Genomic DNA, 24511 nt, shown 5'->3' on the forward strand with positions numbered 1-24511 from the left:
TTGTCCCATACCTTTAAATCCATCATCACAACTTCATTGAAATCCCTCACTAAAGGTAGACTCACTATCAGCCATGACAGTGTCCTTCTGTATTTCTTACATATATCACATCTACTGCTTATCTCCTCTATAAGTTTACGTAATCTCCATCTCTTATTCCTGCACCCCTTGGCAAAATTTTTAATCTTTGCGAAGTAGGGTGGGCAAACTGCCGATACAATTTTAACACAATTTGCTTTTTGTCTTCCAGATTCTAATCCTCTGGCACTAATAAGACTTCTTTAATCACCTTGGTAGAAAAGTTAGGTTTTGTTAAAGAAATGCAATAGTGTCCACATTGCGTAAATTGTAAATCCACAGATTTTCCCCAAATACAATGGCCTCGTCGTTCTCCATGTCCAGCTTCATTTGCATTTTCTTCATTGTTGGTCTGCTCAGTAGTAATGGTATTTTGTTAGACACTACATCGTGCTGATGAAATGATTGACTCCAGCTATCTTACAGGGAATCACTACCCTTTTTAAAGATTTTAGGGTATTATCACCTCCACATCTAAAACTGGTGGAACTCTCAAAATTCTTTAACTTTATTCCAGTCCTTGACATTTAAGGAGTCCAGAAAGCATTTTAATCAGTCTATTCCAGACTGTATATGTGCAACTGCTATCTAGCACCGCATAGTTGAAGGTCTCTGCCACCAAGACATTCAACACCGGGCTAAAGCTTCTTATAACTAATACAATGCCCTCTCTTTGGTCACTATCTCCATCTTCTTCTTCTGAGTCTTCTGTCTCATGTTTAATTAGGAGCACATTATATTGTTTAGGACAGTTTATTGCATAATAGTATTTTGAATCGCACCTAAAACACAGATTGACCATACCCTGGGCATTCCTGGGGTTCATTCTTGTGTCGTAAATCCCTAATTCTTCTCTCCTGCTATAATTGTCCAAGGTGTTCCTGTCCCAGTTGTTTCCAGTTACAAATCTCCTTTCATACTGATGCCTGCGTCCTGTTTCTAAATGATCTCACCATCCCGTTAACATTGTATCCGCCATTTCCTGTCTTACTGCCGAATGGCTCATTTGTGAGACAAACGCTTCCGGAAGGTTTGCTGAGGAATTTTTTTTTTTAAAAGAGCTTCTGACATCTGTTCTAGCAGTGTGCATGTCTTTCTGCCAACTTAACTCCAGTTAGAACTAGAAGCCTGTCCATATTCAATACTTTGGCACAGTCTAGTAACTTGAACACCAGCACTGATTCGGGAATTTCTAGATGGAATTTTTGCAATCTTGCATATAGTCTACTGAATTCCATTATGTAGTCTTCTATGGAACTATCTTCCTACTTTCTAAATTTGTCAAAATCTGACCACACTTTTAGATTAAAGATCTATCAGAATGATGACTCATTATCCATAAAATCTAATAATGTTTACAAACCTTCATCCATGTTCAAAGGTTCATGCTCCAACTCTGAAAATACTTTGCATCTTATTTTGCTTTTGTATGGTAATGAAAGTGCCAAGGCCATTCCCTGTTTATTCTTTGGCAAGGACATAACCTGTGTCCACATAGCTACTTCATTCTTCCATTGCTCATAGGGTCCACTCTCAGGAAACATCAGTGGGTAATCATACCCTGAGAAACAACAATTTGATTCAGCCATTCTCCAAAGTTAATCCAAACCATATCTCAAAATTAACTCCAAATACCGTCTTTTGCCTGAAGAAAGCTTAGTTTCCAATATTTTATTTACAAACAGGAACCATCCTCTGCCACCACTGATAAAGTCACAATAACTGCTTGAAAAAAAGATAAAAACTAACAGTGGTTTCCTCCAACAGAGTTTTATTTTTGGTGCATAGAACTCTACAGGGAACTTCTCTAATTTGTTTTCCCTTTTACTTTTTTGATTAAACCAATGAATGTTTTCCCATTTATACATCCAAATGGGCACTGAGGTTCTTAGTTGATAATGATCAATTGAACTCCTTGTAAGTTAACTGTTTCCTTAACCAACATCACCTACGGCCATCCTCTATGAAGAGACTTTCTCACCCCCCGTACCCTGTGGGAAGAGACATTCTCACCCCCCGTACCCTGTGGGAAGAGACATTCTCACCCCCCGTACCCTGTGGGAAGAGACATTCTCACCCCCCGTACCCTGTGGGAAGAGACATTCTCACCCCCCGTACCCTGTGGGAAGAGACATTCTCACCCCCCGTACCCTGTGGGAAGAGACATTCTCACCCCCCGTACCCTGTGGGAAGAGACATTCTCACCCCCCGTACCCTGTGGGAAGAGACATTCTCACCCCCCGTACCCTGTGGGAAGAGACATTCTCACCCCCCGTACCCTGTGGGAAGAGACATTCTCACCCCCCGTACCCTGTGGGAAGAGACATTCTCACCCCCCGTACCCTGTGGGAAGAGACATTCTCACCCCCCGTACCCTGTGGGAAGAGACATTCTCACCCCCCGTACCCTGTGGGAAGAGACATTCTCACCCCCCGTACCCTGTGGGAAGAGACATTCTCACCCCCCGTACCCTGTGGGAAGAGACATTCTCACCCCCCGTACCCTGTGGGAAGAGACATTCTCACCCCCCGTACCCTGTGGGAAGAGACATTCTCACCCCCCGTACCCTGTGGGAAGAGACATTCTCACCCCCCGTACCCTGTGGGAAGAGACATTCTCACCCCCCGTACCCTGTGGGAAGAGACATTCTCACCCCCCGTACCCTGTGGGAAGAGACATTCTCACCCCCCGTACCCTGTGGGAAGAGACATTCTCACCCCCCGTACCCTGTGGGAAGAGACATTCTCACCCCCCGTACCCTGTGGGAAGAGACATTCTCACCCCCCGTACCCTGTGGGAAGAGACATTCTCACCCCCCGTACCCTGTGGGAAGAGACATTCTCACCCCCCGTACCCTGTGGGAAGAGACATTCTCACCCCCCGTACCCTGTGGGAAGAGACATTCTCACCCCCCGTACCCTGTGGGAAGAGACATTCTCACCCCCCGTACCCTGTGGGAAGAGACATTCTCACCCCCCGTACCCTGTGGGAAGAGACATTCTCACCCCCCGTACCCTGTGGGAAGAGACATTCTCACCCCCCGTACCCTGTGGGAAGAGACATTCTCACCCCCCGTACCCTGTGGGAAGAGACATTCTCACCCCCCGTACCCTGTGGGAAGAGACATTCTCACCCCCCGTACCCTGTGGGAAGAGACATTCTCACCCCCCGTACCCTGTGGGAAGAGACATTCTCACCCCCCGTACCCTGTGGGAAGAGACATTCTCACCCCCCGTACCCTGTGGGAAGAGACATTCTCACCCCCCGTACCCTGTGGGAAGAGACATTCTCACCCCCCGTACCCTGTGGGAAGAGACATTCTCACCCCCCGTACCCTGTGGGAAGAGACATTCTCACCCCCCGTACCCTGTGGGAAGAGACATTCTCACCCCCCGTACCCTGTGGGAAGAGACATTCTCACCCCCCGTACCCTGTGGGAAGAGACATTCTCACCCCCCGTACCCTGTGGGAAGAGACATTCTCACCCCCCGTACCCTGTGGGAAGAGACATTCTCACCCCCCGTACCCTGTGGGAAGAGACATTCTCACCCCCCGTACCCTGTGGGAAGAGACATTCTCACCCCCCGTACCCTGTGGGAAGAGACATTCTCACCCCCCGTACCCTGTGGGAAGAGACATTCTCACCCCCCGTACCCTGTGGGAAGAGACATTCTCACCCCCCGTACCCTGTGGGAAGAGACATTCTCACCCCCCGTACCCTGTGGGAAGAGACATTCTCACCCCCCGTACCCTGTGGGAAGAGACATTCTCACCCCCCGTACCCTGTGGGAAGAGACATTCTCACCCCCCGTACCCTGTATAAAGAGACATTCTCACTCCCCGTACCCTGTGGGAAGAGACATTCTCACTCCCTATACCCTGTGGGAAGAGACATTCTCACTCCCTATACCCTGTATAAAGAGACATTCTCACTCCCTATACCCTGTATAAAGAGACATTCTCACTCCCTATACCCTGTATAAAGAGACATTCTCACTCCCTATACCCTGTATAAAGAGACATTCTCACTCCCTATACCCTGTATAAAGAGACATTCTCACTCCCTATACCCTGTATAAAGAGACATTCTCACTCCCTATACCCTGTATAAAGAGACATTCTCACTCCCTATACCCTGTATAAAGAGACATTCTCACTCCCTATACCCTGTATAAAGAGACATTCTCACTCCCTATACCCTGTATAAAGAGACATTCTCACTCCCTATACCCTGTATAAAGAGACATTCTCACTCCCTATACCCTGTATAAAGAGACATTCTCACTCCCTATACCCTGTATAAAGAGACATTCTCACTCCCTATACCCTGTATAAAGAGACATTCTCACTTCCTATACTGTATAAAGAGACATTCTCACTCCCTATACCCTGTATAAAGAGACATTCTCACTCCCTATACCCTGAAGAAAGAAACATTCTCACTCCCTATACCCTGTATAAAGTGACATTCTCACTCCCTATACCCTGTATAAAGAGACATTCTCACTCCCTATACCCTGTATAAAGAGACATTCTCACTCCCTATACCCTGTATAAAGAGACATTCTCACTTCCTATACTGTATAAAGAGACATTCTCACTCCCTATACCCTGTATAAAGTGACATTCTCACTCCCTATACCCTGTATAAAGAGACATTCTCACTCCCTATACCCTGTATAAAGAGACATTCTCACTCCCTATACCCTGTATAAAGAGACATTCTCACTTCCTATACTGTATAAAGAGACATTCTCACTCCCTATACCCTGTACCCTGTATAAAGAGACATTCTCACTCCCTGCACACTGTTTAAAGAGACATTCTCACTCCTTTTACCCTGAATAAGGAGACATTCTCACTCTCTGCGACCTGGTAGAAAGAGACATTCTCAGTCTTTTTCATCCTTCATAAAGAGACATTCTCACTCCCTGTACAATTCAGAAAGAGCTGGGAGCTAAGAGGAAAATGGGCACAAGGATTAATGAGCACTATTGATTGAAATTAAGGTGGCGTGCCCACATTCGTGCTGCTTATGTGAATGACTTCAGCATCCAGCCAGAACTCAGCATGAGGCTAATATATCGAGTGGCTGTTATTGTACTATTTAAAGCTTGCAGTAGTTAAAATGATGGAGCAGGGGGACATTCTGGCTTTGGTTGGTAGTGTCTGATGGGAATCAACCTGGGAGAGGGTGAGGAATGGCACAACAGGGGAGAGAATGAACTCCAAGATTTTTGGCTTTTGCACTGGAGGTCTCGGTGGAGGAAGTGGAAAGACGCTGTAGAGAGGGCTTTAAATTAAATAGAAGGGGGAAGGTTCTGGAGCGGGGATATGTAAACTTACAAAGCAAAAGGATATGGTGACATTGCAGGGCAGCTACTTAGGTAATGATACCCAGAGTGTGACAGGAAGGGACAGAGTGTACAAATATAAAAAAAACAGCAGCAAATAAGGTCAGAGGGGGAAAAATGGTAAAAAGGCAAAATTAGTGGCTCTTTACTTAAATGCACATAATATTCGGAACAAAATAAATGAATTAACGGTACAAATAGAGATTAATGGATATGATCTTATAGCCATTACGCAGACATGGTTACAAGGAAATCAAAGCTGGGAATTGAATACACAGGGGTATGTGACTGTTTGAAGGGCAGGTAGGAAGGAAAGGGTGGTGGAGTAGCTTTGTTAGTACAAGGTGGAATAAGTACGATAGCAAGAAATGATCATGTATCAGATGTGGAATCCAAATGGGTGGAGGTAAGAAGTAGCAAGGGGAAGAAGACACTGGTAAGAGTACCCTATAGGCCCCCTAACAGTAGCTATGCTGTCGGATAGAGAATAAATCAGGAAATAATGAGGGCATGTAAAAAAGGCAGCATATTAATCATGGGGACTTTAATCTCCATGTAGATTGGGAAAATCAAATTGGCAGAGGTAGACACGAGCAAGAATTCATAGAGTGTATTTGGGAGAGTTTCCAAGAACAATATGTTGTGGATCCAACCAGAGATCAGACTATTTTGGATCTGGTAATGTGTAATGAGGCAGGTTTAATAAATGATCTCAGAGTAAGAGACGCCCTAGGAAATAATGACCATAACATGGAATTTAGCACTCAGTTTGAGTGTGAGAAATTTAATTTGGAAACATCTGTGCTAAACCTAAATAAGGGTAATTACAAAGAAATGAGGCCAGAATTGGCTGGAGTGGACTGAGAAAGGAGTTTAGCAGAAAAGACAGTTGATGAACAATGACAGACATTTAAGAAAATAGTTCGTGACTCTCAACAAAGATATATCTAAGTGAGGAAGAAGGATTGTAGGAGGGGATAACAACCATGCTTAATCAAGGAAGTTAAGGATAGTATTAAAGTGAAAGAGAAAATGTACAATGTGACAAAGATTAGTGGTAAACCAGAGGATTGGGAAAGTTTTAAAAACCAACAGAAGATGACCAAAAAAAAAGGGAGAAAATAAACATTGAGGGTAAACTAGCATGTAATATAAAAACAGATAGTAAGAGCTCCTTCAAATATATAAAAAGGAAGAGAGAGGCCAAAGTCAATAAAGGCCTTTAGAAAATGAGGCTGGGGAAATAATAATAGGGAACCAGGAAATGGCAGAGGAGTTGAATAAATACTTTGCATACTCCATGGTAGAAGACACTAATAGCATACCAAAAATGCTAAATAATCATGGGGCAAAAGGTGGGGGACGAAAATAAATACAATAACTTTCACCAGAGAAAAAGTACTAGGGAAACTAATGGGGTTAAAGGCCATTAAGTCACCTGGACCTGATGGGTTGCATCCTAGGATTTTAAAGGAAATAACTGCAGAGATAGCGGAAGCACTGGTAGTAATCTTCTAAGAGTCCTTAGATTCTGGAAAAGTCCAAGAGGATTGGAGAACTGCCTATGTAACCCCCTTATTCAAAAAGATTCAAAAAGGGAGGGAGACAAAAAACAGGTAGATATAGGCCAGTTAGCTTAACATCTGTCATTGAGAAAATGTTGGAGTCTATTATAAAGGATGTAATAGCTGAGCATTTAGAAATGCATAATCTAATCAAGTAGAGTCAGCATGGCTTCATGAAAGGGAAATCATGCCTGACAAACTTATTAGAATTCTTTGAGGAGGTAACAAGCAGGATGGATAAAGGGGAAATAATAGATGTAATATATTTGGATTTCCAAAAGGCGTTCAATAAGGTACCACACATCAGGCTACTTAATAAGATAAGGGCCCATGGTGTTGGGGGTATATATAGCATGGATAAAGGACTGGCTAACTAATAGACAACAGACAGTTGGGATGGGGGGGGGGGGGGGGGGGGCGGCATTTTCAGGATGGCCACCCATAACTAGTAGATTGCCACAGGGATCAGTTATGGGGCCACAATTATTTACAACATATATTAATGATTTGGATGAGGGAAATGAGGGTACTCTCGCCAGATTTGCAGATGACACAAATAGGTGGGAAGGAAAGTGATGAGGATATCACAAAGAGTCTACAGAGGGATCTAGACAGGTTAAGTGAGTGGGCAAAAATGTGGCAGATGGAATATAATGTTGGAACGTGTGAGGTAATGCGCTTTGGCAGGAAGGATTGAGGATACTATTTAAATGGAGAAAGACTGAAGAAAGTTACAGCACAGAGGGATTTGGGGGCCCTCATGAATGAATTCCAAAAAGCTAACATACAAGTTCAATAGGTAATAGGGAAGGCAAATGGAATTGGCCTTTATTTTAAAGGGAATGGAATATAAAAATAGAGAACGCTTGCTAAAGCTATTCAAGGCACTAGTCAGACCACACCTGGAATAATGCGAACAGTTTTGGTCCCCTTATCTAAGGAAAGATATATTGGCATTGGAGGCAGTCCAGAGAAGGTTCACTAGGTTGTTCCCAGGGGTGGAGGGATTTTCTTATAGGAGAGGTTATGTAGATTGGGCCTGTACTCATCGGAGTTTAGAAGAATGAGAGGCGACCTTATTGAAGCATAGAAGATTCTTAGGGGGCTTGACAGGGTAGATGCTGAGAGGTTTTTTTCCCCTTGTGGGAGAGTCTAGGACCAGAGGGCATAAGCTCAGAGTAAGGGGTTGCTCATTTAAGACAGAGATGAGGGGGAATTTCTTCTCTCAGAGGTTAGTTGATCTGTGGAATTCTTTACTGCAGCCAGCTGTAGATGCTGGGTTGTTAAGTATAATTCAAGGCTGAGATAGACAGATTTTTAATCAGTAAGGGCATCAAGGGTCATGGGGAAAAGGCAGGAAAGTGAAGTTGAGGATTATCAGATCAGCCATGATCTCATTGAATGGTGGAGCAGACTCAATGGGCCGAAAGGCCAATTCTGTTCCTACGTCTTATGGTCTTGAATGAGGAGAGATGTCCTGTATCTGCAGCAGTGAAGGAAGCCCTCCACTCACATGGTCAAAGGCAATGGGGACAGATAGCCACAGAGGTTAATGCCATGAGTTAAGCCTTAAGGACCTGGATGCAGTGATATAAGTAATTCAATAACCTCACACAAGTGCTCAAGGTCAGAGAATGCTTTTTCAAATGCTATATTCTACCGACTGCACCACTAGTCTCAGCCACTGCTCAAATCCCAACTCCTGTCACTCACTTACCAAAAATCTCTATAAATCATGCCTCATGCCTAACATTTATATAAATCAAAAACAAAAACAGAATTACCTGGAAAAACTCAGCAGGTCTGGCAGCATCGGCGGAGAAGAAAAGAGTTGACGTTTCGAGTCCTCATGACCCTTCGACAGTTCTGTCGAAGGGTCATGAGGACTCGAAACGTCAACTCTTTTCTTCTCCGCCGATGCTGCCAGACCTGCTGAGTTTTTCCAGGTAATTCTGTTTTTGTTTTGGATTTCCAGCATCCGCAGTTTTTTTGTTTTTATATTTATATAAATCACTTCACCCTCCCACACTTGGTTCTGTCCTAAGTCTCTCACACATACACACACTGCAAGCTATTCAACCATGACAGCCACATCAGCCAAACAGATGGCACTGCACTCACTGACACCCTTCATTCAGCCCTTTCCACTGCCTCCATCAAGACTGCCAGGAAAAGATGGCACACAACCAGTGGCAACAGTATACTCTTCCACTACAACTACGATACAGACATCTAACTGACCATGTGGAAAATTGCCCAAGTATACCCTGTCCACAAAAAGTAGGACAAATCAAATCCAATCAATTACTCCCCCCATCAGTCTACTCTCAATCATCAACAAAGGAAGGTGTCATCAACAATGCTACTTATTTAGCAATAACCTGCTCACTGATGCTTCATTTGGGTTGCATCAGGGCTATTTTGCTCCAGGCCTCATTACAGTTTTGGTCAAAGCATGGACAAAAAAGCTGAATTCCAGAGGTGAGATGAGAGTGACTGCCCTTGACAGTGCACTCACCAAGGCTCCTTCAACAGCACCTTCCAAACCCACGACCTCTACTACCTAGAAGGACAAGGGCATGGGAACACCACCACCTGGACGTTCCTCTCCAATCCACTCACTATCCTGACTTGGAAATATATCACTGTTCTTTAACTGTCACTGGGTCAAAATCCTGGAATTTCCTCCCTAATAGCACTGTGGATATACCTACACCACACGGACTGTGCCTCCACCACATGTACTGCAGCAATTCAAGGCCACAGCTCACCACAGCCTTCTCAAGGGCAATTAAGGATGAGTAATAAATGCCAGCCTTGCCAAAGATGGCCACATCACATGAACTAATAAAAAAAGGAGCTAACCAGGGTGGTGGTGGGGGCGGGGACGGGGACGGGGCTGGTCGTGCGATTGGCCTGCATGCCTTAATCCCTATGGAGGAGGCAGTGGAACAGCTGATGTTGAGACTGTGGCCAGTGGTGAGGCTGAATTTACCAAAGAGAACAATGTCCTCACACTTAATCCTCATTCTCACATCCCAGTGTCCCCTCATTCCACACTTTCTTCTATTTTACAAGTTGAAAATGGCGGGAAACTAGTACCTCATCCCCCTCTCCCCTCACAACAAAATTACTCTTGTGGGTATCAACATGTTCCATCTGGCCAGGCAATGGAAGAACACCAAAAGGAAAATGATGATGAAGACACAGCACCCACACTGCCAGCCATCAGATACACTTTGTGTATCTTAGGGACTAGATTAGAGGCACAATGCCTTTAGTGCAGCAAGTAGTAAGCCACTGAGCAGGAGAGTGGGCTGCACGCAGGGCAGTGAACAATAGCAGAGGTGCTGGCTCACTGGAGTGCAAGGGCACACATGGGTTCTGATGCAGAGGGCTCAGGTGAGTGCTTCAATGGGCCAGAAGGTCACTGATGGACATGCATAGTGAAATCCTTGGTGCATTGGGAAACCTGAAGGCAGTTTGCAGTGAATGTCAAGGAACATGGAGACGTCCAGTACAGGACTTTGCTCAGAGCCTGGAGTCCATCACCTCAACAAGGAAGTGCTGGTCAACTCCATTTGCACGCTTGTGGACCCAACCATGATGCAGCATGCACTACAGGACTCAGTCTCCTTGCAGCAATGATTCACCATCTGGTTGCTGCAGTGTAAATTCTGAATCTGATGACAACTGTGGAAATATCTTCATGGAATATTATATAATGTTTGAAGCATTTCAACTTGATGAGAAATAGCAACAATTGACAGTTTCTCAGCTTTGTTAAGTGCCTTCAGGGTTTATATAGAGGTCTCTTTGTTCAATACAAAAAATTCATACAGTTACGTGCATTTTGTTAAAATCTGATGTTAAAACTGTCCACTTCTTCATTAATTCCTGGTAACTTATTCACTGAAAACATGAGGCTCCTAAAGAAAATCCTTCTGCAAACTCACCAAATGTCTATTCTGAATACATGGGTACATTAGACCTTATTAAGGAACTTTGCGTAGCATAATACATGAGAGATTGCAGATTACAATGAGCGAATAGAAATGTATTGCGCTGGATTCATTGAGTTCTACTCACACTCCAGAAATCAGCCATGCTGTGGATAGTTTGAAAGGTGACCCCTGTATCTCCTGCCGTAGAGTGGAAAAGGTTTGACATGACCTTGGTGTAGTAATAGGCATTTGAACTGGTCATTCCATAGGTCACTAGAAAAAAGAAAAGTCCAGAAGATTACTAATATCAAATGTAACCAATTACTATTGATTTCTTATTGATGTTCTCTAGCAGAACGTAAGGACTTCTATTTCTCAGGGAATTAAGTGCTAATAGATCTGTGCATTTGAATATGGGTCCCTTTGTATCAAGCAAGTCTAGATCAGCTAGTAAAAGAACCCTGCTCGCATACATCAGTTAAGGTAACAACAGAGAAATTGGATAGCAATTAAAGAGTAGATACTTAAAAGGTTGGAAATGCTCAAACTACAAGAAGTCATTTTGGGCAGAACATAACCAGCCTCTGCCACCAGGTTTGCAGATGTGGCTCCTGCAAATTCCCTGGGTGCCCCGGACCTGTCCACAATTTTACCGGGGTGGGGGCGATACCGAGAGCAGCCCTTCTGCCCTCACCCTAATTGAGGCCCTTCAGTGGCCAATTAGTGGTCACTTTAGGGCTGCTTCACCCAGCCTTAACATATTTTATTCACTTACAGGATGTGGGTGTCACTAGCTGGGCCAGCATTTATTACCCATCCCTAGTTGCCCTTGCAAAGGTGGTGATGAGCTGCCTTCTTGAACCGCTGCAGTCCATGCGTTATAGGGACATCCACAGTGCTGTTAGGGAGGGAGTTCCAGGATTTTGACCTAGCGACAGTGAAGGAACGGTGATATTTCCAAGTGAGGATGGAGTGGCTTGGAGGGGAACTTCTAAGTGGTGGTGTTGCCATCTATCTGCTGCCCTTGTCCTTCTAGATGGTAGTGGTCATGGGTTTAGCACGTGCTGCCTAAGGAGTCTTGGTGAATTCCTGCAGTGCATCTTGTAGATGGTACACACTGCTGCTATTGTGTGTTGGTGGTGGAGGGAATGAATGTTTGTGGATTTGAAGCCAATCAAGCGGGCTGCTTTGTCCTAGACAGTGTCAAGCTTCTTGAGTGTCGATGGATCTGCACTCACCCAGGCAAGTGGGGAGTATTCCATCACACTCCTGACTTATGCCTATAGATGGTGGACAGACTTTAGGGAGTCAGGAGGTGTGTTACTTGCCACAGGATTCCTAGTCTCTGACCTGCCCTTGTAGCCACAGTATTTATATGGCTAGTCCAGTTCAGTTTCTGGTCATTGGTAACGCCCAGGATATTAATAGTGGGGGATTCAGCAATGGTAATGCCATTGAACATCAAGGGGTGATAGTTAGATTTTCTCTTGTTTAGGGATGGTCATTGCCTGGCACTTGTGTGGCATGAATGTTACTTGCCACTTATTAGCCCAAGCCTGGATACTGTCCAGATCTTGCTGCATTTGGATATGGACTGAGGCTGGCGGGAGGGACTCAAGAACAGGAGAGAAACCCGGCAGGATGGGAAAGGGGGTGCCCCTCCATCACTGGCCCCTTTTTTCACTCGGAGCTCCCCATCAATGTCTTCCCCCACCTGGGTGCTCCTTCCATTCTGGGCACTCCATCAAGACCCCATCTTGGTGTCCCCCCCCCACCAGGACCTCCCCACCAGTCCCCACTGCGACACCCCCGACATTTACCTCCAGCTGGCCCTGGGATCGACTCACAGGACTGCTTGTAGTCCCAGCAGTGGCCACCACTCCCTGTGATGCTGCTAGGCCTACGGAGCTGCTGGCCAATCAGACCCACAGAGCATGGATCAGCCTAATCTTTGGCTGGTGGGGCAGAAATTGCAACCATCCATTGAATTCTGCCCCTGGTCTGTGGGATATATCCAAGAGTTGCTGAGGAAAGTAGAGTTGGAAATTGCTGAACTCTGGCCACAATCTTCCAACCCTCTTCAAATATGAGAAAGGTCTGGAGGATTGCAAATGTTACACTTCTGTTCAATAACAATAACTCCAGGCCGGTCAGCCCGACATCAATGGTGGGGAAATTTTAGAGATATTAATGTGGGACAAAATTAATTTCCACTTGGTAAAATGTGGGTTAATAAATGAAAACTAGCATGGATTAGTTAAAGGCAAATTATGTTTGATTAACATGACAGAGTTCTTTGATGAAGTAATAGTGAGGTTGATGAGGTTAGTGCAGTTGATGTTATGTATATTGGCTTTCAAAAGTCATTTGATAAAGGACCTCAGAGTAAACTTGTCAGTAAAATTGAAGCACACATTAAGGGGGCAGTGACTCTGGAAGTAACATTGTCTAAGAGGCAGAAGCAGATTTCTAGGCTCGACAGAAGTATACAGTACTCCAGGGGTCAAAATGTTGGGGTCACTACACTTACTGATACAAAATCTTGACCTGGTCTTGGGTGCACAGGATATAATTGCAAGGAATATGGTGTGAAACTTGGAAATGTTGTAAATAGTGAAAAGATAGTAACAGGTTTCAGGAGGACATAGACTGTCTGGTGAAATGGAAAAACACATTACATTTGTTACATTACACATTACAATTCTGTGTTCAATTTCATAATCAAAGTGATTCATTTTGGTAGGAAGACTGAGGAGAGAAAATATAAACCCGGGATTTCCCCCTCGTTGCACTAAGTGTGGCAGTGGGTGTGAAAAAGTGTTTTCTCACCGGCCGCGATGGTGAGTTTTCACACCATTTCGTCCGCTTCCCATTGTATTAATTATGCACGCACAGGAAACTCACTGGATCGCGGGTGGGCAGTCTCCAATTTGGCTGCCCTGCTCTGAGCTCACCGCTCCTTCGCTCCAGGTACCATACTTAAATGGCCCCCGTGCACAGCTTTTCTTCTGTCTACAGCCCATGGAAGACGTGACTCCCAAAGGGAAGAAGCATGCTGCTTCAAAATTCAGTGACGCCCCACTGGAACACCTACTGGACACAGTCGAGGCCCGCTGCAATGTCCTCTACCCCTGTGATGGCTGGAGGAAGACCATCAGCCTCACCTCTCCAACTTGGCAGGTGGTGGCAGTGGTGCCCAGTGCTAACGTAACACAGGAGAGGTCGGCCATCCAGTGCAGAAAGAGGATGAATGATCTCATCTGTGCCACCAGGGTAAGGCAAACATCTCATCACTTGAAACTCACACTCTCACAAGCCCATCACACATTCACTGGCATCTCACTCACTGCCAGCTCAAGGGCCATCACCACCCATTCTCTCAACATACCCTCACATCTCCATCTGGCCTCATCTCCACTGCAGTTCATCCCATCCTTGGCTGCACTCACCACCCACACATGGTAATCATCCTTATCATCTGCCTTGCCATGTGCCCTGCTCACTCTCTCGATCTGTCTTTATGCAGGACAAGCTCACACACAATCGAAAGGAGAGGTCTCAGACTGGGGGTGGAGTGGCTGAAATCTAGGTCCTCACTCCCTATGAGAATCAAGCTGTCGAGCTGGAAGAGAGGCCGTGGACCATCCCTGCACCGGTGAGGTGGGCAATGCACACCCAAGTGAGGATCCTGCACCAGCTCATCCACAGGCAACCATACTGTGAGTGCATTGCCCTGTTTTAGAGTTGCCTGCCATGCACTAATTATCTCTCTTTTCTTTCATAGGCACCTCTGGAAAGTGCCCGAGGGTATCCACAAGCCAGGCCCTCAGCTCTAGCTCTGACAATACTGTTGATGATTAACAAGAGGACAGCACCTTAGAAGACCCATCATATTGCTCACCCACACCCTCCAGCATCACAGCCAGACACGCCTAGGTGGGACCTAGTTCTAGAGCAGCCTCAGGGTCACAATCTGGTGAGCACAGCATACCATCTGATCCACAGCAGGCAGAGGCAGGGATCCGAGCTCGCCAGCACTCGGAAACAGCTGGAGGCCAGGATTCTGCTGAATCCGAGTCAGATGACGAGCCTCTGGACTTGGTCCTATCTAGGTTGGTGGAGCTGCAGAGACAATCACAGGAACATCAGGAAAAGATATCAGCTTCATTCCTCAGGTTGCAATGGATGATGGAGGAGTGTGTCCACGTTCAGTCTGAGGTGATAGTGCCGGCATGCCAATGCACTGAGGCTAACACTGGTCGGATGGCAGCTGCCATGGAGACCTTGGTCCAGAACATCAGTCCTGCACTGCTAAACACCACCACTGTAGCTATTGATAGCATCCATCAATGTCAAGGTGAGGGGGCTGTGGGGTACCTGGATCTCACTCCAGTTGCCCTTTCTGCTCAAGGAGTCAGCCAGGGCCCTTCAGGTATCCATAGGGAGGAGGACCAGCAGCTCGGGACCCCGGGGCCTTCACCCAGGTGACTCCAAGAGTGTCTGGCCGATCCTGTGACCCCATCACCTCCAGCTTCACAGGCCAAGGAGGGTATAGCTGGCCCACAGCAAGACATCCAAAGCAGGCCGGGGCCCTCCAGAGGCCTCCTGCCAAAGACATCACAGACAATAGGGTGTAGCAGTCAGCAGGCTGCATCCACCCCTGCTATGGTTGTTGGGGAAGCAACCAGATGTAATGGTAAGGTTAGGAAAGTTAAAAAGATTTAGGGGCACAACGATGGCACAAGTGTTCACAACATGTGTATAATGTTCACAAATGTAAATAGAATCGCACCCATTTCACATTTCCACTTGTGTTTGCCCCCTATTTATGATTAGTTGTTTTGCTGTCACTCAGGTGTGATACCATGGTCCTTCCCCCTGCTTATCACGTGTTGCTCTCATGGGCCTCTCGTCTATGTAGTGTGCTTCCACATTGCTACAGTGGCCCTGACCCAGGTCATTGTTGACATCAGTGATATCTCAACCTTACTGTTAAGTGTGATTGTGGAAGGAACCTCATTCACATGCCTTGCAGGGTCATGTCATGTTTATCCTTGGCTGTTTAAGATTGAGGCAGAGGTGTTCTCCTATCTCACCTGCATTCCTAAAGATGAAGGTGTAGTGTACATGGAGAGGTGTGTTAATGCATGGAGAAGGGTCAGAAATTGTGCAACTGTGTGTGGTCTCTGTCACCTGGCAGGGTTTTCATGCTATGAGCCCACACTCAGAGATCGTGTGTGCTGCTGTCTGCCAACTATGTTTCCAACTTTCTGAGTGTACATCTGCTAAGCTCACCAATAAGGGGGAGCACCTTGCCACCTGAAGGTGCTGAAACTCTGCCCCTCTCAGCTATTTTATTGTCCTGGCACCGAACCTACAACCTTGAGTGTTTCTCAACCTGTAATTGTCTGAATTCTGACCATAAGGCACTCATCATAATATTGGGATGCAGCGCTGTGTGTCCCACCACCCAAACACTCACTGGACTTGTGATGCGAGTTGCAAATGGTGATTCCTGGTGGACAATAGAGCCTTTGAGCATGTTCTGGAAGCGCTTTAGGCAGTGTTGAGGGGAGCAATGGAATAGAAGCGAGGATGTACTGAAGCTGAAGTCTGTTCTTTATTAGCACCAACTCATCACCTTGAGGGCCTCATGGTGTCTGAGCATTTGAGTTCACAAGGGTCAGGGCTGGCCATGAGGCCACAATGTGTGTCTTAAAGAGGAGGCATTTCAATGTCTTGTACGCAAGTGTTTGAGCGTCATCATCCTCAGGTGGTCCACATGCATAGCAAGGTGAGGATAAAGGCAGGCCAGCATCACTAACTGAGGGTGACGGATGTTAGTGTGACAGAGAAGGTGACACAGAGGACTGAATCATCTCAGAATAGATGCGGAACGGCCTCAGCTGCCTTGGCCCACCTATCAGCTTCACCATCGAGGTTATTATCCCACTGCTGGAGATAGATCTCCTTGAGGAGCATTGTCAGAGTGAAAGCATACAGCTACAAGACCACTGGGACAGTGCAACAGCTCCTGGCTCTTGTAGGCTGTCATTGTGACTGGGATGCTGGAGAGTCACTTGAAGAGGCAGCACCTTCTGATATCTGATGCCAGGACTCCATCCTCCAGATAGCATCTCATCTCAGCAAGGACACGCTGCTGAGGCTTCATTATCCTTCAAAGGATCAGGACAATGTGAGTCTGATGTGTAACTATTCACTTTCATATTGAAGTGTATGGTTGAAATGAGAATAGCAACACTGGTGTTAATGCTGGCCCACGATGGAGGGCACTTGACCAAGAGAGTACTCACTCCAACTTGTCATCCTCTTCTGGTGGCAATGAGGGTCTCACGCGCACACCTCATCTGGCCTGTGCTATGGCCTCTTCCCCTGAAGCCTCAGCTTCCTCCAACTCAACACCCTTATCCCCTTCAAGGTCCTCCTCATCGGAGCTGATGTGCAGCTCCTCCATGTCGGCAACTGGCAAGACCTCCCCACTTTACAGAGCCAGGTTGTGCAGTGCGCAGCAAGCCATGATGATCCGAAAGACTCTCGGGGAGTGTACTGGAGTGTTCTGCCAGATCTATCCAGGCATCGGAATCGCATCTCTAAAGGTCCCCGTGGTGTGCTCCACCAATGATTGGGTAGCGATATAAGCCTCATTGTACCTTCTCTCTGCAGGAGTCTGAGGCCACCACACAGGCGTCATGATCATCCAGCGCAGAGCGATGATCCTGGCGAACCAGTCCTTATAACGAGATGCAAATATTTTGAAATGACGTTCCCAGAGTGGTGGGAAATGCGGCCCATCATTGACGGCTGCAGTGGACAATCACAAACTGGTTTTACGATGACATAAAACTGATTTTTGACTTTCTTGCGATATTTTCCACTCCCGCCCACCACGATGCCCATCGCGAACAGGAGCGAAAAATTCTGGCCGTAGACTAAAGGCCATAACTTTAAAGTAGCTACAGGAAACAAGTGATCTGGGGAATTTTAAAAAATTATTTCATGAGATGTGGGTATCACTGACAAAGCCAGAATGTGTTGCCCATCCCTAATTGCCCTTGAACTGTGTGGCTTGTTGGGTCATTTCAGAGGACAGTTAAGAGTCAACCACATTGCTGTGGATCTGGAGTCACATGTAGGCCAGACGAGGATTGCATATCTCCTTCCCTGAAGGCCATTAACAAACCTGATGTGTTTTTACAACAATTAATTATGGTTTCATGGGACTGATTTACATTGTAAATCTTTTTGATTGAATTTAAATTCCAGCAGCTGCAATGGCTGGATTTGAACCTATGTTCCAGAAATTGGCTGGGGGATGGTGGGGGATAACTAGTTCAGTGATATTCCCAATACACCACCGTCTCTCCATGCACATGCACAAATCTTTAACAGTGGCAGCACACAAAATGTACCTTTCAATTTTAATTTAGGATTTTACAGTTAATGCCCTAATATAATAGCCAGTGCTGACATCATAGTAGCTTTATTATTGTAATTTTAAAAATGATTTCATAGGGTTTGGGCGTCACTGGCTGGGCCAGCATTTATTGCCCATCTCTAGTTGCCCTTGAGAAGGTGGTGGTGAGCTGCCTCCTTGAACCCCTGCAGTCTATGTGGTGTAAGTACACCCACAGTGCTGTTAGGGAGGGAGTTCCAGGATTTTGATCCAGTGACAGTGAAGGAATGAGAATATATTTCCAAGTCAGGATGGTGAGTGACTTGGAGAGAAACTTCCAGGTGGCGGTGTTCCCATCTATCTGCTACCCTTGTTTTTCTAGGTGGTAGAGGCTGTAGGTTTGGAAGGTGCTGCCTAAGGAGCCTTGGTGAGTTTCTGCAGTGCATCTTATAGATGGTACACACTGCTGCTACTGTGCGTCAGTGGCAGGGGGACTGAATGTTTTAAGGTGCTGGATGGGGTGCCAATCAAGCGGGCTATTTTGTCCTGGATGGTGTCAAGCTTCTTAAGTGTTGCTGGAGCTGCACTGATCCAGGCAAGTGGTGAGTATTCCATCACACTCCTGACTTGTGCCTTGTAGATGGTGGACAGGCTTTGTGGAGTCATGAGGTGAGTTATTCACTGCAGGATTCCCAGCCTCTGACCTGCTCTTGTAGCCACAGTATTTATATGTCTGGTCCAGTTCAGCTTCTTGCCAATGATAGCTCCCAGGATGTTGATAGTGGGGGTTTCAGTGATGGTAATGCCATTGAATGTCAAGGGGAGATGGTTGGATTCTCTCTTGTTGGAAATGCACTGATGAGATTTTAATGTTCAGGCTTGTTTCAGCACACAGGTGGGAGTTGAAATCTTAACAATAAGCAGCCCTGAATTCCCACCAACTGTTGGTAGGCAAAGAACTAATGGATAATTTATAAACTGCAAAATGTAAATCAATGGGGAGTAATAATTAAACACAGAGATAAAAACAAAAAAACTGCGGATGCTGGAAATCCGAAACAAAAACAGAATTACCTGGAAAAACTCAGCAAGTCTGGCAGCATCGGAGGAGAAGAAAAGAGTTGACGTTTCGAGTCCTCATGACCCTTCGACAGAACTTGAGTTCGAGTCCAAGAAAGAGTTGAAATATAAGCTGGCTTAAGGTGTGTGGGGGGGGAGATAGAGAGCGAGAGAGAAGTGGAGGGGGGTGGTGTGGTTGTAGGCAAAAGCAGTGATAGAAGCTGATCATCAAAAGATGTCACAAACAACAGGACAAAAGAACACATAGGTGTTAAAGTTGGTGATATTATCTAAATGAATGTGCTAATTAAGAATGGATGGTAGGGCACTCAAGGTATAGCTCTAGTGGGGGTGGGGAGAGCATAAAAGATTTGAAATATTTAAAAATAATGGAAATAGGTGGGAAAAGAAAAATCTATATAATTTATTGGAAAAAAACAAAAGGAAGGGGGAAACAGAAAGGGGGTGGGGATGGAGGGGGGAGCTCAAGACCTAAAGTTGTTGAATTCAATATTCAGTCCGGAAGGCTGTAAAGTGCCTAGTCGGAAGATGAGGTGTTGTTCCTCTAGTTTGCGTTGGGCTTCACTGGAACAATGCAGCAAGCCAAGGACAGACATGTGGGCAAGAGAGCAGGGTGGAGTGTTAAAATGGCAAGCGACAGGGAGGTTTGGGTCATTCTTGCGGACAGACCGCAGGTGTTCTGCAAAGCGGTCACCCAGTTTACGTTTGGTCTCTCCAATGTAGAGGAGACCACGTTGGGAGCAACGAATGCAGTAGACTAAGTTGGGGGAAATGCAAGTGAAATGCTGCTTCACTTGAAAAGAGTGTTTGGGCCCTTGGACAGTGAGGAGAGAGGAAGTGAAGGGGCAGGTATTGCATCTTTTGCGTGGGCATGGGGTGGTGCCATAGGAGGGGGTTGAGGAGTAGGGGGTGATGGAGGAGTGGACCAGGGTGACCCGGAGGGAGCGATCCCTATAGAATGCCGATGGGGGGGGTGAAGGGAAGATGTGTTTGGTGGTGGCATCATGCTGGAGTTGGCGGAAATGGCGGAGGATGATCCTTTGAATGCGGAGGCTGGTGGGGTGATAAGTGAGGACAAGGGGGACCCTATCATGTTTCTGGGAAGGATGAGAAGGCGTGAGGGCGGATGCGCAGGAGATGGGCCGAACACGGTTGAGGGCCCTGTCAACGACCTTGGGTGGAAAACCTCAGTTAAGGAAGAAGGAGGACATGTCAGAGGAACTGTTTTTGAAGGTAGCATCATCAGAACAGATGCGATGGAGGCGAAGGAACTGAGAGAATGGGATGGAGTCCTTACAGGAAGCGGGGTGTGAGGAGCTGTAGTCGAGGGAGCTGTGGGAGTTGGTGGGTTTGTAATGGATATTGGTGGACAGTCTATCACCAGAGATTGAGGCAGAGAGGTCAAGGAAGGGAAGGGAAGTGTCAGAGATGGACCACGTGAAAATGATGGAGGGGTGGAGATTGGAAGCAAAATTAATAAATTTTTCCAAGTCCCGACAAGAGCATGAAACAGCACCGAAGTAATCATCGATGTACCAGAGAAAGAGTTGTGGAAGGGGGCCGGAGTAGGACTGGAACAAGGAATATTTCACATACCCCATAAAGAGACAGGCATAGCTGGGGCCCATGCGGGTACCCATAGCTACACCTTTTATTTGGAGGAAGTGAGAGGAGTTGAAGGAGAAATTGTTCAGTGTGAGAACAAGTTCAGCCAGACGGAGGAGAGTAATGGTGGATGGGGATTGTTCGGGCCTCTGTTCGAGGAAGAAGCTAAGGGCCCTCAAACCATCCTGGTGGGGGATGGAGGTGTAGAGGGATTGGACGTCCATGGTGAAGAGGAAGTGGTTGGGGCCAGGGAACTGGAAATTGTTGATGTGACGTAAGGTGTCAGAGGAATCATGGATGTAGGTGGGAAGGGACTGGACAAGGAGAGAGAGAAGGGAGTCAAGATAACGAGAAATGAGTTCTGTGGGGCAGGAGCAAGCTGAGACGATCGGTCTACCGGGGCAGTTCTGTTTGTGGATTTTGGATAGGAGATAGAAGCGGGCCGTCCGAGGTTGGGCGACTAACAGGTTGGAAGCTGTGGGAGGAAGATCCCCAGAGGAGATGAGGTCAGTGACAGTCCTGGAAACAATGGCTTGATGTTCAGTGGTGGGGTCATGGTCCAGGGAGAGGTAGGAGGAAGTGTCTGCGAGTTGACGCTCAGCCTCCGTGAGGTAGAGGTCAGTGCGCCAGACAACAACAGCACCACCCTTGTCAGCGGGTTTGATGACAATATCAGGTTTGGACCTGAGAGAATGGAGTGCAGTAAGTTGAGAGAGAGAGAGATTAGAATGGGTGAGAGGAGCAGAGAAATTGAGACGACTAATGTCGCGCCGACAGTTCTCAATGAAAAGATCGAGAGAAGGTAAGAATCCAGAGGGAGGGGTCCAGGTGGAGGGAGAATATTGGAGGTGGGTGAAAGGATCCGTTGAATGGGGAGAGGACTCATGCCCAAAAAAGTGAGCCCGGAGACGAAGACGGCAGAAGAGTTCAGCATCATGCCGAGCCCGAAATTCATTGAGGTGAGGGCGTAAAGGTATGAAACTAAGTCCTTTGCTGAGCACTGAACGTTCAGCATCGTAGAGGGGAAGGTCAGGGGGTATAGTGAGTACACGGCTGGGGCTGGGATTGAAAGATGGGGAGGGGACGGAGGGACAGGCAGGGGTGGAGGGTCCTAGATGGGTGTTGGTGTCAATGAGTTGTTGGAGCTTGCGTTCCTTAGCACTTGAGAGAAAGAGAAAAAGTTTCTTGTTGAGGCGTCAGATGAGCCGAAGAATAAAATGAAACTGGGGGCACGTGCAGCTTTGAAAAAGGGTACGGCAGTGCTGCTGGAGGGAGAGGTTGAGTGTGTTTATATGGTGATAATTAAAGACCACATTGAAACATACTTCTCAAATGGCAAAGCCATATTTAAAAGTTCCTCTGTAACAGCACCAATACTCAAATGAACCTTTTAGGCCCTAGTTATTATCTAGTTAGAGAATTAAAGGTGCCTTTCAAGTGGTAGCACTTTCATCTGAGTAAAAAGCATGTGTGTTGGAACCCCACCAGGACTTGAGCACATAAACTAAGCTGCTATTTTAGTGCAATAGTGCAGCATCACCTCATTATCAGAGTTGCTCTACAAATGGGTGGCTAAATCTAGTTCAGATGAATGTTACTAGTCCCCCGGCATCATGGAAAACTGTCTTCCCTTATCCAATGCCTCCAATAAAACTGATCAACTAATCATTCAACTCCATGTTGTTTGTGGGATCTTGCTGTATATAAATTGCTTGGTTCCAAAACAGTGACTGCCTTTCAAAAGTAATTTGTGTGAAGTACTTTTGTGTGTCTCTAAGAAGTCTGATGAGATGCTACGTAAATGGAAGCCTTTAACTGCCAAATGTAATGAGTTTTCAGTTTTGCTAACTGCCAAACACAAACTACAAAAATAAAAATACCTGGAAAAACTCAGCAGGTCTGGCAGCATCTGCGGAGAGGAACACAGTTAACATTTTGAGTCCATTTCACTCTTCAACAGAACTAAGTAAAAATAGAAGAGAGGTAAAATATAAACTGGTTTAAGGTGGGAGGGTGGAACAGGTAGAGCTGGATAAAAGGCCAGTGATAGGTGGAGATAGCCAAAAGATGTCATAGATAAAAGGACAAAGAGGTGTTGAAGGTGGTGATATTATCTAAGAATGTGCTAATTAAGGGCAGAAAACAGGACAAGCAAGGTACAGATAGCCCTAGTGGGGGTTGGGTGAAGGGAAGGGATTGAAATAGGTTAAAAGGTAGAGATAAAACAATGGATGGAAATACATTTAAAAATAATGGAAATAGGTGGGAAAAGAAAAATCTATATAAATTATTGGAAAAAAAGGGGGATCAGAAAGGGGTTGGGGATGGAGGAGAGAGAGTTCATGATCTTTTTACACCTTGTCCAATGACCAATTGTAAATTCCACACAGTAGAAATTAAGATGACTGGTTTCTGGTGCAGAAAGTCAGCAGATCCTACTTTAAATTTGCACATTGAACTCCAATTACACCACCAGGACCTGAATGCAATCCTACCACTAGGGATTGGATAGAAAAGCAATGGCCTTCTCCAGCAGGCAGCCAGGTGATAGGCTGTGCTGCATTTCTGTCAGGAAAGTCAGGACACTCGTATCTTTTCTTTCAACTCAAGGAGTTGTGATTTTATATCAATAAAATATTCTCTGAGTAGCATGGACTCATTTTTCAGCTTAAGTTGCCTCAGCCTGTGTCTGTAATAATTTCAGTTTAATGTGAGTTAGCACTTAGTGTCTTATATATGGAATTTAATGGTTACATAGGATATATGGCACAGAAACAGGCCATTCAGCCCAACCAGTGTCAGTGTTTCTGCTCCACTTGAGCAAAGGAAATTTTTGAATGTCATAAAATAATCATGTAATTGTCAATGTAAAATGGAGCTGAAAGGTGTGAGCCTTAAAAGTTAAACTGCATTTACATCAGCACATGAAATTTTCTACAGTTTGTTTTATAATGATGAAAAGAAGGGCTTAATCAAAAGCTAGTTCTCGTTAAACTTCTCACATGGAGGGAGCATGTGAGCTGGCAGTAGCCATGTTATTTTGCAATGTCAGGTGGAATACATCAATATCCATACATGTTTGAGTAAATGAAATCCTATTTTCTATCAGTTTGATTTGAAAAGTTGATAGTCCCAAAAAGAAGTCAAATCATTCAGTGCTTTGGCCTTGTGATATGCTTCCCAATTGTGATTATAAAGTAAGTTATTAGTGTGATGAGGACAAAGTAAATCCCTGAAAATGAGACTGATAATCCTGTTCATTGGTGTTGGGTCTTTGAAGACAGGATTAAAGGGTTAAACAGAAAACTTTTCAGAGCTAGATAGAGATTGCAAACAATGCAAACAAGCAAAATAAATCGAAATTCAAGGCAGGCTGACAGTAATCAGTAACATCAGAAAGAGTACACAATGTCACATTACATTTTGTCATTCATCTTGCTTAGGAAATGTCAGCCTTAAAAATACTGCAAT

The 24511-nt window shown here is 45.7% G+C and overlaps 1 protein-coding gene across 1 annotated transcript in view; it reads right to left on the reverse strand.

Annotated features, from left to right (window-relative positions):
* Positions 1-24511, reverse strand: part of pkd2l1 (polycystic kidney disease 2-like 1) — a 161169-nt gene that overhangs the window by 103167 nt on the left and 33491 nt on the right. The window contains exon 3 of the mRNA XM_041209263.1: positions 11087-11214. Coding sequence (XP_041065197.1) covers positions 11087-11214 — 128 coding nt within the window. The remainder of the gene's footprint in view (positions 1-11086; positions 11215-24511) is intronic.

This window comes from Carcharodon carcharias, chromosome 17, assembly GCF_017639515.1.
Source record: "Carcharodon carcharias isolate sCarCar2 chromosome 17, sCarCar2.pri, whole genome shotgun sequence".
Classification (NCBI taxonomy): domain Eukaryota; kingdom Metazoa; phylum Chordata; class Chondrichthyes; order Lamniformes; family Lamnidae; genus Carcharodon; species Carcharodon carcharias.